This window comes from Chinchilla lanigera, unplaced genomic scaffold (genome assembly GCF_000276665.1).
Source record: "Chinchilla lanigera isolate Chin_1 unplaced genomic scaffold, ChiLan1.0 scaffold00075, whole genome shotgun sequence".
NCBI classification, from domain to species: Eukaryota; Metazoa; Chordata; class Mammalia; order Rodentia; family Chinchillidae; genus Chinchilla; species Chinchilla lanigera.
In genome coordinates, this window is record NW_004955476.1 from 10,057,034 (window position 1) to 10,076,023 (window position 18,990).

The 18,990-nt window shown below is 59.1% G+C and overlaps 1 protein-coding gene across 3 annotated transcripts; it reads right to left on the reverse strand.

Moving 5' to 3' along the window:
- Positions 1-1,945: 1,945 nt before the first annotated feature.
- Positions 1,946-17,635, reverse strand: Pax6 (paired box 6). 3 transcript variants are annotated; one of them, XM_005401770.2, is made up of 13 exons: positions 17,558-17,635; positions 16,258-16,330; positions 15,850-15,910; positions 13,155-13,285; positions 12,395-12,436; positions 12,085-12,300; positions 11,371-11,536; positions 6,884-7,042; positions 6,414-6,496; positions 6,135-6,285; positions 5,943-6,058; positions 3,979-4,129; positions 1,946-3,016 (listed from the first exon to the last, which is right to left on the reverse strand). In XM_005401770.2, the coding sequence occupies exons 1-13, from the start codon at positions 17,575-17,577 to the stop codon at positions 2,931-2,933; spliced, it is 1,455 nt and encodes a 484-aa protein (XP_005401827.1). In that variant the 5' UTR covers positions 17,578-17,635; the 3' UTR covers positions 1,946-2,930. The 3 variants fall into 3 exon arrangements, with proteins under 3 accessions (XP_005401827.1, XP_013358392.1, XP_013358393.1); XM_013502938.1 differs by lacking the exon at positions 17,558-17,635 and having other exon boundaries at positions 16,258-16,883; XM_013502939.1 differs by lacking the exons at positions 12,395-12,436; positions 17,558-17,635 and having other exon boundaries at positions 16,258-16,883.
- Between the last annotated feature and the right edge of the window lie 1,355 nt (positions 17,636-18,990).

Consider the following 18,990-nt stretch of genomic DNA (forward strand, 5'->3'; position numbering starts at 1 on the left):
ACTTAAGATGCAGAGCACAAAGAGGTGAGCAGGTGCTGGACACGCTGCTCAATGACACGTTCACAGCCAGCGCCGAGCTGCACCAGCGCGGCCCCGGTCGTGGCGGGAGCAGGGAGAGAAGGCACGGGAGCCCGCGTGTTTGTGTGTCTTAGACAGGAGGTGACGCTCTGCAGGAAACGCATTCTGGGGACGTCATCCCACTACACGGCGCTTTCCACCTAGCATGAATCCGCTCTCATCTGTCCTCCTGGCTTCCCTAAGTCAGTCAAATTTGGAGAAAAGCCGGGCTGCTGGTCCAGTGTTTCCACTGAGGCCTTCGTCCTGGAGACCAGCATCAAACTGTCCCTGCAGCTGTTCCACTGGTAAATACATAAATGCACCTATCAGCAAATAAATCAACAAAAATAAGTCATCACATCAGCGGGTGAGGGGCCAACTGCCAGACATAGCCACCTGAGTGTTGGTCTGCTGTCCCAGAGTCCTGGGCAGTTCAGAGGGACATTGCCCATCCTGGGGTACAGCTGTAGGGAGGCAGCGTCCCCACCCTGCTGGGTCAGGGCTCCTGCAGTGGGGTGGCCGCTCCCAGCCACCCCTGAGGACCTGCATGCGTCCTGGTGCACAAACAGCCACTGCCCACCAGGCCCAGCCTTGTGCCCAGGCTGGGGCCAGACCCCGCCCCACGTCACAGCACTTGGAAACTGTGCCTCCTTTCCGGGAAGATGCCGCCACTCCCGAGTCTCTGAGAGTCCCCTGGGTACTGCCTGAGGGAGCAGGGGCTGCAGGGTGTCAGGAGCAGAGCCATTTGCACGGGCCAGTGCCCCAGCAGGGCGTGTGCCCACATGCCACACACACACACGCACACACGCTGCCAACACAGGAGGCGCCTCTGCATGGGAAACGTCTGCAGAAGGACAGCGCCAGCGTACAGCAGGCTGGGGAACCGGACCCCAGAAGCTGCTCACAGCGTCTCCTGAACTGCAGGGCGGCAGGTGCCGGGCTAGGTTGGGTTCCAGTCCTCCAAGTAATTTCTGCGTTTTGATCACCTGCCCTCAGGGATTAAAGAAAAGAGCAGAACAGACTGCAGTTGGGAGGAAGGCGTCTCCTCCCCAGGGGCCTGCGAGTGCAGGCGTCCCGCCCTTGCCGAGTTCGCAGAGGGAAGCTTCTGTTGGTTACGCCTCGCGGAGTGGACAGGCCCTCGACACCAGCCACGCCTGTCTTGCTCCGGGCTTGGCTCCGCGCGAGCTCTCCTGCCCTGTGTGCGGCCGCTGTCACTGCAGTCACAGCTGCTTTCCAGGTCCGGCCTGGGCTGCAGGTGCAGGTGCCAGTGCCGGTGCCGGTGCCAGTGCCGGTGCCAGTGCCGGTGCGCAGGCCTTCGCTGCTCGCGGACCCGTACCGTGTCCATGTGTCCCGCCCATTGTGCCTCAGCACGCTGCGTCCCCACCCTCCACCGGCCACGGCGGCATGGAAGCCAGGCCCACGGCAGCAGCTGTGGCAGCTTGGTGGGGACAGTGGCCCTCGTGAGGGCGGGCACAGGCCAGGGAGCAGGCGCGGAGGAGGGCGACCGCTCCCAGGCTCTGGTCGCGGAAGCCCTTGTGGAAACAGGCGAGGGGGCAGTCTGCCCGCCTGCAACGCGCTGGCCCTGCCTCGAAAGCAGGTCCTCAGGCTGCGCCCGCGAGGAAGGCCGTGGAGACAGCCCGGACCGGCCGCCGGCCGCCTGCCGCCTGTGCACCGTGGCTGAGCTGCATACGGGGCGCACGGGCGCAGCCACACAGCCCCAGGGGAGTGTTTTCTACTTTGTGCTGTCTGGGAGAACTATTTCTTTAAGGACCCTCAGGATGTAAAACAGAGTATGTCTGGAAGGAACCATTGGCTTAGAATGTTCATCTCACATGGAAACAAAATTTGTAACACCACGCTATAAGGTTAAAAAGAAAATGGTATAATAAAGGAAATACAAAGGCTTTGGCATGGTTTTTACAATCAACAATGGTTAATTCTGATATGTAGTTGTGAACAACTTCAAAACACTTAAGTTTAAAACTCTTGCAAGCACTTTTAATTGATTAGGAATGAATTCTAGATGCACAAAATGGTTGGACTGTGAACAGTAATACAACTAGATCTACGAACAATTAACTTTTGCTGGCCAAAAAAGAAACGTATGATTGCATGAAAATGTGTATAAAACATCTATAGAGTATTCTTGTCAAATATAAATGAAATTAACTTTATTATAGAAATCATTCTGAGGATTTCTAGGGAAGACAAATACTTACATTTTGACATAAAACAAATTGGATTATATCGAAGACACACTCTACCTTTTAGCTATCAACTTTTTTCTTCCTTGAATTTATATCTTACCCTTTTTTTGCACATAAACTTCATCTGTTAACAACCTTTGGAAAACCAACATATTTCTTACATAAATGTAGTGCATGTCGTTCCAGGTTTAATTATACGCAAAGGAAGGATACAAATGTGGAGCATCGGTCCATAAACTGTGAACAGATGGGTAGAAGGACTCGATATAGCCGGATAAAACTCTTAAATTCATGGCAAATCTCGTTGATCGTGGTTTCCTTTTTCTTTTTCTTTTTCTTTTTTTTTTTTTTCCTTTAAACAACCTCATGACCAATCCGGGTCAAACCCTCGTCCAGTCTACATTGTTCTTTTGTTTTTCATTATAACATACAAATGCCCATTTACAAATAATACACCAAAATGAATAAAGGTTTGGATACCAAAATGAAGATTTGTTCCAACTGAGATCGCGCCTTCGTGTGCAGAGGTCTCGTGTGCGGCCCGGGCCGACCCAGGCCCGCGCGGGGAAGTGCTTCAACGCCTTTCCGTCCTGCTTGTACCTTTCCCGAGCGCCCCGTGTGGCCACAAAAGTCACTGGCTGAATAACTCAATTTCCTTTGCTTTCTTTACTGTAGTCTTGGCCAGTACTGAGACATGTCAGGTTCACTTCCAGGAACCTGGACTGGAACCGACACGCCGGGAGAAATGAGACCTAGAGACATGGCGGAAAAAAACAAGGGACACTCACGGAGGATGAATTTGTAGGCTTTGAAAAATCTCCAATACTTTCTAACATGGTTTACTGTATTTCTAAAAATACCACAACTCTTCCAAGCTGGGCGTGGAGGCACACACCTGTCATCCCAGCACTTGGGAGGCTGAGACAGGAGGACTGCCATTGAGTTAGAGGCCAGTCTGGGCTGAACGGTGAGTTCAAGATCGGCCTGGGCTAATAGCAAGACTCCGTCTCAAATAAAATAGAATAAAAGAAAAATACTGCAGGGGGCTGGGGATTTAGCTCAGCGGCAAAGCACCTGCCTGGCAAGCGCAAGGTCGTGAGTTCGGTTCCCGGTACCGGAAAAAAAAAAAAAAAAAAAAAAGAAAAATACTGCAGTATCTTTCAAACAGCAGCACCATGAGAAACTAGACAACATGTAGTACAGACGGAGCTAGAGTCCCAACCCCCAGCCCACAGAAAAGGAAAAGGCCTCTGTGTGATGTATGTGGGTGGTGCCCGGAAGACAGCGTGGAGCCGCCTGCCTGCGTGGCAGGGAAGGGCACCCGGGAGCCCGATGAAGCAGCTGTCTCCACAGCCTCAGCCGAGCCTTGGCCTCCGGCTTGTCTTCACGCGCAACTTTAGTCACCACGTTCAGTTTTTGTTTTTATTTTCAGAACCGGGAATCGAACTCACAACCTCGCACTTGCCAGGCGGGTGCTGTGCCGCTGAGCTAAATCCCCAGCCCCAGTCACCACGTTCAGGAAAAACGCCTTTCAGTGCACGTGGGCTCAAGTGACCAACGGATGTGACTCAGTCTCCCCAGTCGGTCAGTGTTGCCCAGAGACAAGGGAGCAGAGTCCACACCCCCTCGAGAGAGGCTCCGAGTCAGCCTGGAGCTGGACTGGCCAAAGCCGTGCAAAGGCCGGCAGCACGCAGCCGAGGGCGCCCGCGCTCACCTGTGGACGTGGCGCCCGACGCGCCCATGGGCTGGCTGTTCATGTGGGTCTGCATGTGCGGGGGCGTGTAGGTGTCGTAACTCCGCCCGTTCACCGAGGGGCTGGTGGGCAGCATACAGGAGTACGAGGAGGTCTGGCTGGGGACGGGGGGCTGCAGGAGACGGGAGACCTGGGTCACCGAGGAGCACGACCCCGCCGCCCTGGCGCTCCGCCCTGAGCTGCGCCAAGAGCTTCGCACTGAGGTCAGGCTCTGCTGGCCACAGCCAGGCTCGAGTTGCCCACACATCCACTTCCAGAAGCTGGAGCCAGGCGTGGTGGTGCACGCCTGTCATCCCAGCGCTTGTGAGGCTGAGGCAGGAGGACTGCCATGAGCTCAAGGCCAGCCTGGGCTACAGAGTGAGACCCTGCTTCAAATCAAACCAGAACAGAACAACTCGGAAAGCTCCGTGCAGACACACGACGGCTGGCGCGGTCCACGGCTGGCCATTGTCCCCCGGCGGCGCCCTCAGACAGCCTGTGGCATGAAGACTCAGTTCCCACAGCCTGCCTGTCTCCTTGGGAACCCAGCTCTGGGGCACGGCGGGTGAGATGCCGGGGCCTGGGGAGCCTTCCCGCGGGAACGAGGGTGGGGCTCTTGGGAGACACAGTGACGTGTGCTGACCTCAGGTGACCATGGCCAGAGCAGCACGAACCAGAACCGCCGTTCCTGACGCAGAGCAGCCCTGGGGGCTTTTCCCTAACGCTGTGCTGCTCCCGAGAGCCCCTCCCGGCACTGAGAACTGCGAGAGCGAGGGGAGGCCCCTGGCGAGCTCTCGGGATGAATTAACAGAAGCGTTATGCTGGCCGCGAGGAGGGGATGGGGCCACTCTGCTCTGCGCACGGAGACCCCGTTCTCGGGGTGACCCTCCAAGAGGGCTCAGACAGCAGGACTTGGCTGGCTTGTGCGAAACGGCTGGGGATGCTGGCCAGCAGGATGGACGGACAGACAGACAGATGGACAGACCGACCGGCCCCACTCCAGAAGCCAAGTTCAGTCTTCTCCAAACAGTGGGCTCAGCAGCCATCATCCTCTGCTGTCCCGGTGCCCGGGCTGTCAAAGTTCTGTCCACCGAGTGACTCGGCAGGCCCCGAGAAACACGCTCAGCCACACGCCGGCAGTGCCCGCTCGAACCAGCTCTGAGCGGCACCCGGCTGCCTGACCCCGTTGTTTCCTCAAATACAGGACACATGCCTGATGCGGCACTGTGGCCTCGTCAGAGCAGAGGACGAGCGTCCAGTTCAGAGGCAGACAGGCCCCGCGGGCCTGCCACAGGTTCACTCGTGTCCGACGCCTAGACCTTCCGGGCAGCGGCAAGGCGGCCGCAGGAAGGGACTGCCAGCCCTTGCGTGCACATCGGCAGGCTGGCCACCCTCAGATGCACGAAGGCGAGCCCTGCCCAGTCCCCAGAAGCCCTTATCTCGCCTTTCTAGCCGAGTCTGAGGCCCTTGAGACGCTGCTCTGCTGTTCCCTGGATTTGAAAACCAGCAAACCTCTCGGGGTGGAGAACAAGCAAGCAACCTGCGCGACCTCCATGGCGGGGCAGCGCAGTCTCACGCCAGCCGCCTCTAACGGTGCCCCACGAGGAGACCGGAAAGCCGCCATCCGGCCACCAGCTGGAGTGGGGTTTTCGCTTCCACATCAGGAAAGCACCCAGCAAGCACTCTCGTTCACCGCCGACCCAGGCAACTCCCACTCCCAAGCCCGGCCTAGCGCACAGGAGCGGGCTGGGGCCAGTGACGCCTCAGGCAGCGTGAGCAGCGGCAGCCCCGCCGCTTAGGGCCAAGCCGCGCTGACTCCCGCGAGTATTTCTGGTCCTCCTTTGTAAGGGGCTGGGCTGGCCTTGGGGTCCTAACAGGTCAAACCGATCTCCATGGAGAGGAGCCGTCCTGCCTCTGCGGCCCGCGGCTGGCAGCACCCCACTCACCTGCATCGGCAGGTTGTTGGCCATGGTGAAGCTGGGCATGGGGGGCAGCGCGCTGTACGTGTTGGTGAGGGCTGTGTCTGTCCGGCCCAGCATGGAGCCGGACGCGAAGGAGGACACTGCGGAGAGACGTGGGGGGCGGGTGAGCGGCACCGCCGGGCAGGGCCGCGGGAGGGGGCGCGGGGCGCCGGTTACCGGGGGTGGTGGGCTGCGGGATGGGCTGGTAGACACTGGTGCTGAAGCTGCTGCTGATGGGGATGTGGCTGGGGGTGCTGCTGGCCTGCCTCCGCTGGTTCCTCAGCTTTTCCTCTCTTCTCCACTTGGCCCTTCTGTTAGAAAACCAGACCTGGAGGAGAGAGAGGGGAGGAGAGGGGAGGGCGCGGCTCAGCCCCGGGCCTGCCCCGGCAGCCTGGCTGCACCCCGGGGGCGCCGGCTTGCAGCGGAGGGGCCCGCCGCCCCCACCCAGGCCCGTACCTGTATCCTTGCTTCAGGCAGGTCTATTTTGGCCGCTAGTCTTTCCCGGGCAAACACATCAGGATAGTGGGTTCTCTCAAACTCTGCAAGAAGTCAACACCGCGTTGGTCTGAGGACATAACGGTGCGGGCCCAGCCCTGGACCCAGCCCACTGCCACACCCCACGTCTCCAGGCTCCTGCAGGCTGCATCTGTGGGCGAGCCTCCCCCACCAGCGCAGGTCAGACATCTTTGGAATGAGATCCAGTGACACTGCCATAAACAGATCGCCACTTCCCCTTTCTAAATCAAGCTCCTTGCCTTTCAATTAGTGGGACATGAAAAGAAGAAAGGAGGTGCACCTTGAAAAGATGCCCACAGGAAAATAAAAAGACAGAAAGAAAAGCAAGCTGTCTCAGTCTGTGTGGAGCCCAGGCTAGATCTAGCCTGTCCTGAGGAGTGGCGCCGGCCCCGACGCCCGCCGACCATCACCTTTCTCCAGGGCCTCGATCTGCTCCTGGGTGAAGGAGGTCCTGTTCCGCTGCAGCTTCCGCTTTAGCTGCAGCCGCATCTGCGCCTCGTCCGAGTCCTCCCCGTTGGAGCTGATGGAGTTGGTGTTCTCCCCCGCACCTTCCTGCTGCTGGCACCCATCTGGATGGGAGGGAGGGCCGTGAGAGGCCAGGAAGGACCCACAGCCAGCCCGGGGCCCGGACAGAGTGGCAGGGTCAAAGGCGTCCCCAGGGTAGCGAGGTGGCCGCTTCCTTCCTGGAAGGACGCCGGCAAGGCTGGGTACCTGGCTGCCACTCCTGTCCTCTGCGTTTACCAAGTTGAGGCTTCACTGTCCACAAAGACAAGTGGCGTTTCCCCAAGTGATGAGACAGTCGCTGAAGCCGAAGCAGCCCCGACTCCCAAATGTCTCCCCGCCCTGCCCCCCGGAACGGCTCTACCTATCGCTGTGCTGGGAAAATACAAGAGTGATGTGCACGATCTCAGCTGATCTATAATCAGTAATTCCCATCTAATCAATTAGATGTTGATAGGTTTGTAGAAAATGCTATTAAGAAACCAAACCAAGCTTGTAATCTTTAAAAAAAAATATTTATCTAGTTTTTATTTGAATTCTGCACAGTCAATTTCATTTTAAAGGTTGTGAATTTAGAAGTACTTGCATTGTTCTGCAGTTTTATTCAACTATTGTATGAGTGCGCGTCGCCTTGACACCTATTACGAGCACAGCTGTAATTATATCATCACCAAGAACAGGCTATAATTGCTGAAAATGGAATTTTATATTTAGATAAAAGGACTGTCCATTCTTTGTAATGTGTTGCACCAGAGAAAAGTAAGATTTCTTTTAAATTTTTAACGTGTAATTTTAAAAAAGAAATAGAGTTCACTAACTCACTCAATATGCTACGCTGCAGCTGAATCCTCGGCATCTGGCTTAAGTGGTACATTTTTAATTAGGGCATTTCTACTACTTTTAATGTAATTTCTATCATTACACAGGGGAAAGTTTTATTGTTTTCCTTTGCCGTTTGGAGGGCGACACGAGCGCTCGGGCTGCCTCTGTCTCCCACCTCGCCTGTCTGAGGGGAAGGACGCCGGGCCACGCAGGCCCGACTCTGGCTCCTGCGGCCCCCGAGGGACACCCCCGGGGGACGGCGGACAGGCAGCTGCCGGGGAGGGGTGGGCGGCCCGGTGGGAATCCACTTGGCCAGGAATATCATTTGTAACGGGGACACAATGGGCAGCGCCTTCAAAGAGCCCAGGGAATTGTGACAGGATCTAGTGGGATCCTTTCAGGAACTTTGAAATGTTGTAAAACCCCAACTTTCTCCCCCATTTAAACAGGCGGATTCATCGGCACTGGCCACCATATGGGCCCTCGGAGATCTATTGAGATGACCACCAAGACTTGAATGGCGCGGAGCCGCTTTTCAGGGAGCACAAAGCCCCGTGAGTAAGGGAAACTATTAAACTCCTGGGCAGGAGCGTTGGCAAACTTCCGTGGGCAGAATTTTGAGGCCACAATGAGCGCAGACAACAAAAGGATTCTCTTGAGGCGTGCAGCGGGCCACATTGTGTTACAAGAAGCCAGTCAACAGACTTTTCAGCGCAGTGTGTTAACCCCTCGGCTCTGCTATCATTAATCACTGTCCCGAGCAGGGCATGGGGCCTTCCCCATGCAGGATGCCGGCCGCTGGGGCTGGGGACAGGAGGGGACCGGCCCGGCTGGGGCGGGGGGGGCAGTGAGGGAGGAGGAGGGGGATGAAGGTTCAGGGGACCAGGGCCCACATAAAGATGGGGGCCTCCCTGCCCCACAGGGCGCCGGCAAGCAGAGGACGAAGGCTTGCGTGGGCTCCACAGTCAAGGGGTGCGGGTGCAGAGGGCCCAGAGGGTGACGGAGATGGAGGGAGAGAGACAGAGGCCAGCAAGGGGCTGAGGAAATGACAGGAAAGAGGAAGAGCTGGGGTCCCACACCTTCTCCCTGGGGCGCTGCTGGGCACAGTGTCTGTGCCCGGACTGCCCTGCCACTACTCCTCAGGGGGAGGACACGCAGAGCACCCCCACTCCACTTGGGTGTGGGCAGGAGGACCAGAAGGGCCTGGGCTGCAGCTGGAGAGCCCTGGCTTCCTGCCTTCCTGCCACTTTGAGCTGCAGACACAGCCGGGGCGCTGGGTCCCCGGGAACACCTTGCCCACAGCCTGGCCAGGCTGCCCGGTCTCCCGGGGCAGAGCAGCGACCGAGGTCCATGTGGGCACGTGCACGCGCGCACACGCACACACACGCACTCAGCACACCCTTCCACAGGCTCGCCACGTGTGCCTTGACATTCCAGGGGAAAATGTCAACAGGGAATGAGGAACTTGATTTTAAATCTTCTTTTTGAAACTGCAATTCAGGGCTAGCGAGGAGAAGCGGGGGCCAGAGGCCCCGGCTCGCAGGTCCGCACGCATCCGGGGGTCCCTGCATCTTGGAAAGTAGCAGCTGTCCCCAGCGCGCGGTGACAGTGCTCATTGAGACTAGGCACCCTCGGGCCCCCGTCAGGGGCCTTCCCCCCCTTCCGCCTTCTGACAGACTCGGGCTGGATGCCGCTCCCAGCCCTGCCAAGGCGAAGTGGGGGGCACCAACCCGCATCCACGCCTCGGGCCCTGCATGCCCAGCCCTGGGGATGGGATTTGTGTCCTGGAGGAGGAGGAGGAGAAAGAAAATCATTCCTTGGTTTCTTAGTGTCGCAATCAGTGAGGCGGAAACGGAGCAGAAAAAGATAGTGGCGGCACCTTCCCGGCTGGGCAGCTCTAACCCCAAGGCTCTGGGGATGGGGGAGGGGACCAACCGAACTCCCTACTGACCTGGTGACAAAGGAGGGGACCAAGTCCCCAGTGGTCTGGACACAAGGGCAGGGCAGTGTCTCCCTCCGGATCCCCAGCCCGGCCCGCAGGAGCTGGGCCTCAGGAGTCATCCCCTCAGCTGTCACCGTTTCTACCGCTGGGGCCTCAGGTGAGGAGGAACCTGTCCCCTCAGGTGTTGGAGTCCAAATCCCAGGATGCGGGGGGGGCCGGAGCGCACCGTGCCCATCCCCGCATCCCCACGTGTGCGGGGGGCACAGGTGATAAAAGTTAAGTGCCCAGAGCCCGCACCATCCCCAGGCCCCAGGTCACCACGGCCCCAGGATGCAACTGCCCAACCAGCGCCCCCTCTGGCGGGAAAAGAAGGGGTCTGCTTGCTGCGCCCAGGCCGGGCCCTGGCCCTGCGCCCTCCCCAGGACACCTGGGAGGGGACGCGGGACGAGTCTCCAGCGTCCCTGCAGTGGGCTGGTGCACAGGCTCGCTGCACTCCCGGACACCGCGGCCTCCTGGGCCACGAAGCCGCGCTGGGAAGCCAGAGGGAGCGTTGGGCTCCGATCTTCCCAGTGTCCGTCCTATATTGTTTCCTGCTCTTAAAACTGACATGTCTAATTGGCAATTGGTGCCGAATCGTGTCCAGAGGTCTCTTGTGGAACATTTCTACAGCTGTCTCCTTCAACTAGACGCTTATTCATGTCGCCTTAATGAGAAACAAAACGTTCTCTAATGAGCAATTACAGAGCGACAGGATTGTTCCCATAACAAATTCTTGCGAGTGACAGAAGCATCCTTTGTACCAGATATTCTGCATACTGTTGCTGATTTCCCCTTCCCTTGCTGGCCAGTGGGGTACAGGACACAGAGCTCAGGGGCCCGCGGGTGCCCAGCCGGCTGCCTGGCGCCCAGGAGGGAGACGCCCCACCATCGACCATCCACCGTCCGTCCTTATCCCGCACGTTATCTCCTTGTCTCACACAGCGCTCCTTGATCCATTTTCCGGCCCACTGCTTCCCGGCCGCACCCAGCCCCCCTACTGGGGAACGGTCCTCCCCGACTCTGCCCGGCCCACCACAGGGCCTGGGGCCCTCGGGGCTCACCTCCATGCTGGGACGGTGGCCACCCACAGAGGTGAGACAGGTCCCCAGGGGCAGGGGGACAGGAGCAGGTAAAGGACAGGGGCTGGTGGAGGCCACAGGCCCCACCTCCACTTCCCATGAGCACCTTCGCTGGCTGCAGCCCCTCACCCTTGCCTGCACCGACTGGAGTCCGGCCGGGTGCCAGGGCCGGCAAGAGCAGCGCGGCACTGTGCTGTTTACCAGGGGCTGTCAGTGCGCTCACTCGTCACACTGCTGTAGAGGGGCTCCGCGCTCGGGTGTCAGATGTGAGTGGCAGGCCATGCACTCGCTCTTACACACGCACACGTGCTTTACCCACAGCCACACGTGCAAACACACACCTGCCACCTTCGTGCCACCCCTGACGCACATGAGACCCTCACATACCCAGGCCCGCCACCTACATCCAACGCCACTTGCTACGCCCAGGCCTCTGATGCAGGCCGCCAGTCCCCCCCAGTACCCACACAGGAGGGGCTGGCTCGGTGCAGGCGGGCGGCTGCTTAGCTCTTACCCTGCGTGGGCTGCCCAGGCACAGAAGTCCCCGGATACCACCCCGGGCGGGTGCCCCAGCTTCCGGTCTGCCCGTTCAACATCCTTAGTTTATCATACATGCCGTCTGCGCCCATCTGCTGCTTCTCGCTAGCCAGGTTGCGAAGGACTCTGTTTATTGATGACACCTGCAGATCAACGAAAGTCAGACCACACGGCAGCGTCTCCCACAGCCGCAACCGCCCCACGCCCGCCTCGCTCCTCGCGCCCTAAACGGAGTGGCTCTCCACGAGAACGCTCCAGCCACCCTGGCACAGGAGTCCGTGTGCAGCTCCATCCACCACAGAGCGCAGCCACCACTGGGGCAGGGAGGCCGGGCTGGGAAGAGGTGGGGGCCGGGAGCCCCCCTCCCCCGCACCGCGGGGCCTGACTTAGAGCACACTCTGCCAGAGGTGAGACCTGGTGCAGGTCCCCTCCACCGTGCGGTTTATTTCAGAGGAGGGGTGCGGGCCCTCTGAGGCTCAGGCAGGTGCCCTGCAGCAGGGCGGATCTGCCTTTCATTTGCATCTTCCTCCTTGATCCCAGGGCTTCCCCCAGCCCACGAGCGCCAGGCGCCCACCCTGGGTTTGCTGGAAGGGAACAAGTCCTCCACGCTGAGCCCCACTTTCCAGGAGGCCAGCCAAGCTCAGGCCCCCTCTGTGGCCCCAGTATCACTGGACGGAGGAGGAGCACTCACACTTGGTATGTTGTCGTTGGTACAGACACCCTCGGACAGCAATCTGTCTCGGATTTCCCAGGCGAAGATGGACGGGCACTCCCGCTTGTACTGCGCTATTTTGCTCACAACTTCCGGAGTTGCTACCCGGGGCTTACTGCCACCGATGGCCCTGGGTCGGATGGAGCCGGTCTCGTAATACCTGCCCAGGATTTTACTCACACACCCGTTGGACACCTGCATAGGGGAAGTGGACAGAAAACCACATTATTAATAATTTCAAGACAAAAATAAAATTGTGTAAGTATGCATTAAACAATGACAAGCTTACGTTTTGATTGTCCAGCACTTGGACTTTTGCATCTGCATGGGTCTATAACACAAAAATATACCTTCAATGGTACGAGAGCTCACTGTAGTGCTTTTCTTTCTTAAAGCTACATTGGTAGCCCTAAAAGCTACAAATAGGGTGATACTTTCAAACATCTTGCACTTAAAAAAAGAATCTTGAAAAATTGAAAAAAAAACTCTTCCTAACCACTGCTAGAAGATGCATCAAAACGAAGTCAAATTAAAATTTTTTGTGCTGACCTTGCTCGGAGGGGTGTTATGTTCTAATGAGCAAAGGGGAAAAATAAATTGAATATTTACTTTTTTATTAAAAATATGCCCAATTGAGGAAAAGGGAGTCGGGTGCAGTGGACTGCCTCTCCCTTTTCGGATGGGCGTGTGTTCTACATCAGCGCGAAGGCCGGGGGCACATCTCTCTGGGGACCCCGAGGAGCCGGGCAGAGGGGCGGCGGCCGCCCGGGCCGTTCCCGGCCCTCAGCTCTGTGCGGTGCGCGAGCTGTTGAGCCGTGGGCATCCCCACCGCGTGGACTCGGGGAGGGTGTTGGTAATGCACACATCATTTTGTTCTGAAGCAGATGAATTCTCTTACGCAACTGACTCAGGTTGAAAGAGACAGGGAGGACAGCGGGAGAGAGGGGAAGCCGGAAGGCGGGGTGAGGTGGGGCCGGCATCGCAGCGTTTGCAGGAGGAAATGAAGAGAGGGCGCGGAGAGTGGAGCCGGCAGGGGCCGGGAGGATCACCTGCAGAATTCGGGAGATGTCGCACGGCCGCGCCCCGCTGTGCGCGAGTTCCACGATCTTCTGCCGGGTGGAGTCCGGCAGTGGCCGCCCGTTGACAAAGACACCACCGAGCTGGTTCACACCACTGTGACCTGCGGCAAGGGCCAGGAGAGGAGAGGAGGGCAGGAGGGAGAAAGAGGAGCAGGAGGAAGGGAAGGGAGGAAAGAGGAAGAGGAGGAGGAGGAAGGAGAAGAAAGAAAGAGAGAGAGAGACAACCAGGATGCACCCTCAGCTCCCTGCTAACCCATGCCAACCTCGCGACCAGGTCCTTGCTGCGGGGCAGGAAAACCACACAACAGGACCAGCAGCCAGGCAGGGCACGGGCAGCCCAGCCGCGCACGCCGCCCGCCCCTTCCCAACGACCAGGCCTCAGAGCCCACGTTTGCCAAGGAGCCCAGGAGGGGACACCAGGACCCACTTGTGCTGCCACCCTGGCGCCAGCGGGGAGCGGGGACAAGCCCTCCTGTCCTCCCAGAAACGCCGGGGCGTCCCCACGGGCTGTGACCTGCCGAGCCCACCAGCCCTGGCGCTCTGCAGCCCCGGCGCTCCACACCCTCAGCCTCGGGGCCAAATTCCAGCAGGCAGTGGCATCACCACCTAAACTCTGGCGAAGCGGCTCGGCGCTGCCCAGGCTGGCTCGTTTTTGTTCTTTCACAGAAGGGAAGGGAAAGGAACTGAAAACCAGAGAGCCCCAGCGGGAGACCCCGTGCCCTCGAGGCCGCCTGACGAGCGCAGGCTGGGATCGCCCGAGCAGAGAGGTCCCTGCCCCGGGTCCCCAGTCACCACTGTCGCTGCTTCCACGGCTGCAGCCCGCCCCGCCCTTGGTAAGGACAGACACAGCCCAAATCCAAGAGGAGAGCAAGGCGAAGCCGCAGCCCGGTGCCGCCCCCGCACCCGCGCCCCGCAGCCTCCTCCCATTGTCTGATCTTGGGGACCAGGGAGCCCTCGCTGTGCCTGCTCCCCCAAACCCCAGTACACGCAGGCAGCTGGCCCCCAACGTCTGGCCGTAAAAATCTCCAACCTGCAGCCCGAGCCTAGAGCAGCCCTCCGGGAGAAGCGAAGCTGAACTCCGTGCGCCTCTCGGAGCCTCGCTCCTCTCCTCCTTGGAGCCTCCTGATAAATTGACTCCAGGAGCCTGAGCTTCTTAGCAATAAATAAGCTCCAAATATAGAAGAGGGGGGAAAATATGATGAGCCTCTCTGACATTTGTCTTTAAAATAAAACGAGCTGCACGTCAAGTTTGAGCTTAATTTCTGGAAATAGGCGGAAGTCGCTCCGGATCATGCACGGAAGGCTAATTGAAAAGATCAGTCGGGCGCTGGTGGCAGCCCTGTCACTTTCTGACAGTGCTCCGCTCCGGGAAATTGCATCGTCACGACAAACGGGACCGTGATAAAACGACCCTTTCCGTCCCTATTTGTAGATCACTCAGACAAGATTGGACTGCGCCCCTTTCCCCTGCGAGGGGCGCCGCCGTTTCAGAGTAGCCCAAGGCTGCGGCCAAGGGGGGTCCCCTGTGGGGGGGCTGGGGCCTCAGCGCAATGAGAAGTGACAGGCGTTTGGGGCTCTGCGCTGCGGCCTGGACGCGGCGGGGACCGCGCTCCTCCAGCCAGCAGGCCTCGCTGCTGCTGAGCCCCAGGGCCCCACCGGTCCAGCGCTACCCAGGGCGCTGCATCTGGGTCCGGGGCCTCCCGGGACCGGGGCTGTGGGGGCTTTGCAGACTTCTGCGCCTGGGCACCAGCTCGCGACGCCCAGGCCGTGGCAGCCACCCGGGCCTCACCGCGTGGAGCGCGAGCCATCCCGGGCCAGCGCCTCGCCAGCGCTGAAGAGGCAGCGAGGCCGCGCTCTGACCCGCCCCAGGTTAAGCCTCAATCATCGAGTCCCTCCCTGGGGACACCAAGCACTCGCCCAGTGGCGATGATTATGCGCCTCGAATTCGACCGCGAAGCCTCTAATAGGAAAACATATGGTGCCAATTTGGAGGTTCCGCGCCGCGCACACCAGGAACCGCAGCACCAAGCCCGGGGCCGCGCACGCTCGGCTACGAGGCCCGGCTGCCACCCTTGCCTCCTTGCACAGGAGCTGCCACCTTGCCTCCTTGCAGAGCCCCACGCCCACCTGCCCAGGTGCTGGGCGGGCCGAGCGCGGCAGTCTGGGCTCCAGGCTGCAGAAGAGCGGGCCTCGCAGGGCCGAAGCCTCCAGAGCAGACCACAGGCCCGCTCCGGCCCGACGGCACCACACAGGCGCAGCGGGGCTGGGGCCCAGGGCCCGGATGGGGGCACGGTGTCGAGGAGACCCAGGACGCTCAGGGGCAGCGGCCATGCAGGGCCTTTTCTGGTCAGCACAGGCGGCCCCCACCCTACCCACCAGGCCTGGCCAGCGCCCAGCCCCAGGCCACAGCCCCACCGGCTGGTCAGGACGCCGCAGCAGCAGTGGTGGCGGCGCGGCGCCCAGGGGCCTCAGCTTCCAGCTTGCCCCGCCCCACTCCCAGGCCCCTCTCAGGGGTCAGAGCCCGGGCAGGGGGGAGGGGGTGAGTTACAGGATTGGGGGGATGGGGGGCTCCACGGAGCAGCCAGCTCTGCAGGCCCAGCCCCTGCCACCCCTCCCGGAAGGCTCCGGCCTCCCCCAGCCCCCGCAGTCCCGGCCGGGCACTTACTGTTCTGCATGCTGGCACTGGCTGGGGGCTGCAGGGTCCCTCGGGGCTGGCGTGCTGGGCGCTGTCAGCAGGATAACAGGAGTTAAACCCGGGGCTGCATCAGGCAGGCCCAGCCCCACCCGCAACCTGGGCCCAGAGGAATCCGCCTTATTTAGAAACAGAGCCACTGGAGGGCTTGGGCCAGCCGAGGGTCACCTCCCTCTGCCTCCAGTGCAGGCCGAAGCTCTCCTTGGGGCTTCAGATGACACACCCCAGCGTCCCCAATCGAGTCCCGCCAGTCCTCCCATCGGGAGAAACTCTGACCTGATTTTGAATTTTTTCTTGTATCTGAACCCTAATGCAGAAACATTGTGAAACAATTTGTTTGGACTCTTTCACTGCAGCCCAGGGCAGCATCGCAGAACTTGCCTGAAATCGGGGATGTCTGTCCGCTCTCCGAATAAGAGGCTTCGCACATCTGCGCACCCCTAAAGTCTTCCCCCTGAGACAGAACACAGAGAGGGAGGGCAGGTGAAAGGTGAGTGACAGCTCCAGCCCCATCCGGGCAAAGCAGGCTGCAGGACGCAGCCACTCTTCAGGACGCCGGTCCCAGCAGGGCACCCACACTCCCGGTGGCCCACGCCACAGGGCGCCCCACCCAGCGGAGAAGCGTGCTCTGGGCCCGGCTTGGAGAACTGGGAAATCTTAAGAGTGAGGGTTTCATGTTGCAAAAATATCAAGGTCCAGGCGAAGGGGAAACCGAAACCAGAGGAGGTGGGGAGGGAGCCCGACCGAGAGCAGGAGAGGAAGGGGGCCAGGCCCGAAGTTTGCAAGTTGAGGGGAGGGAACCGCGGAGAACTTCACAGCCCGCCCTGAGGGTGCAGGCTGGCGAGCGGCTGCAGGGCTGTACGCTTCCTTCCCGGGGGTGTCCACCGCCCCAGTGCTCCCAAGCCTCTGGTTACGCCTTCACTGGGCTGCCCGCGGCTTCCGGACAGCCCCAGCCCTGGGGGGCTCCGTGAAGAGACGTGCGGCCCAGCTTCCCCCCAGCGCCTCGCTTCTCACAATCTGGGTGTTTAGATCGCGCCCCCTGAGCTGCACAGTGACACATGCTGTCCACCTCGCTGGCCGCTTAAAAAGTGAGAGCAGGAGGGGGTGAGCGTGGTCGGCAGAGCCTCCGGAGGCGAACAATGGCTGCTGTCCTCGCGCTCCTCGGCCCAGCGAAGCCCGGGCCCCCGCAGGTCCCAGCCAACAGCGCCCCGCTCGCGGGGAGCAGGGGACCTCCTCCCTGAGCCGGGCAGGAGCCGTCCGGCCTCAGCCTCCACCAGCCCTCCCTCCTCCCCTACAGACTCCTTCGGTGCGGGGAGAGGAGAAACAGCAACGTCATTTCTCCTTACAAATATCAGGGGTAATTGTGTTACTGGTGCGAGTTGTTGGGGCAGTAAAAAGATACAAGGGCGCTGTGGGGCGCTCAATTGGGAAGGGAGAGTGACAATAAAGAGCCCATTCAAGAGGTTCGCCCCCCAAAAGAGGCGAAATAACAATATAGTCACAGCTTCATTTCTGTCCGCTTTTTAAAAATTATCCTTTTTCTTCTTTCCCTGCGATGATTCTAATGCTGCCTGCCTGGCAGCAGAGAGTTCCAAGGAGCACATTTTTCTCTGGGAAGCCGTTTGTAGTCTGATTTTTAACTAACTGGGAAGCAGCCTAAAACTAGAAAAATAAACCTCACCAAGGACTCTTTCCCGGCATCCGATCGTGACCGGGTAAATGCTGCGCCGGAGCGGCCCTCGCCCGCCACCGGCTGTCCAACGCCCTCCCTCCTCTCCAGGCCAAACTGAGCTGCCCGAGTGGGAGGAAACCCAACTCCCACCCACAGGTCCCTCCCCCAGCGTGGGGCTCCAGCTCCAGGCCTTGTGGGCTTCCCTCAGAGGGGTGAAACTTCCTGAACTCCTGTCCCTGGGCCACGCCGCACACAGCACAAACGAATGCCCCCTTCCCAGCTGGTACTTTCTTGATGCCATTTTAGAAAATTCTCCAGCGGATCCCCGCAAGGCCTCGTTGATCCGTTTCCCAAGCCGCTGGGAAGACGCTAACATTTCCAGCACCGGCTCCGCTCCCTCCTCACCGGCTCTCGGCTAAGAAGCCATCTAATTACTTAAGTAATCAGTAACACTTTAAGCAAAAGCAACCTGGGAAGCGGGGCGCAGGACACCCGGAAGCAGTTGAGTCTCCCAGAGGCCTGATCCGGGCTGCAGCCCGAGCCCCTAGCCCAGCCTGGGGGTTCCTGCAGCTTCGTGGGGCCACGGAGCGGCAGCCCAAGTTGAAGGAGGTTCCAGAAATCTCCCAAGCCACCCCGGCCGTGGTCCCTAAGGCCGCTGCCCCCCTCCCCGTCCCCGCAAAGGCCCCAATGCCGCTTTGCTTTTATTAATTTTCAAAACCCAGCCCCAAGGGGTGAAGAGGAGAATACTCCTTCCCTCCTCCTGCCCCTGGGCCAGAGAGTAATTAGCAATTAGGATGACAAAGTTTTACTCTCCAGGGCCAAGTAAGATAACAACTAATCAAATTGCCTTCAGACGTCTGCAGAGGTCACAGGCTGTAAAAAATGTATCGGTAACGGCAACAACTACTATTCCCCTCGGTGCGCTGCAAGACTTGGAGGCGCTTTGCTTTCACTCCTGCTCCTGCCCCTCTCCAAACCTTCCCAAGCTCCAGTTAAACACCCAGAATGGCTTAGAGAGCTTTGGGGCGGGTGAGGAAGGGGGAAAGAAAGAAACCACATTTACTTTGTTTTTAAACTTTCTAGAAATCACTCAAGACTGAAGGGCCAGGTTTTAGCACTCGAAAAAGAAAAGCATTTCCACTTGAAATTCAACTCCATTTCCCCCAATTACACTTGCTAAAATTCAGGGCTATTATGGCGCAGGGAGACCGAGAAAATCTGCTCAGGGAAAGAGGCAACAACTTCGTGAACTTTGAAAAGACACTTTTCCTCCGGGGTCTTAGAATCCAAAAGCTCTCGAATTACTCCAACTAATTAGCTGGAGAGGAGGTGATCGGAGGAGGAGGGGAAGCCAAGGCTTCATATAGATTTTCTTTAAAGGCCACACAAAGAAAATTCGGCATTCAGACTACAAAAAAAAAAAAAAAAAAAAAAAAAAAAAA

Coding starts and splice junctions, on each gene's coding strand:
- Pax6 (XM_013502938.1), bottom strand. CDS start 16,389: ATGGGGCTGGAGCTGTCACTCACCTTTCACCTGCCCTCCCTCTCTGTG. Junction 6,286..6,413: donor TGCCTGAAGCAAGGATACAG/GTACGGGCCTGG, acceptor TCTCTCCTCCAG/GTCTGGTTTTCTAACAGAAG. Junction 6,059..6,134: donor CCCGCAGCCCACCACCCCCG/GTAACCGGCGCC, acceptor GTCTCTCCGCAG/TGTCCTCCTTCGCGTCCGGC.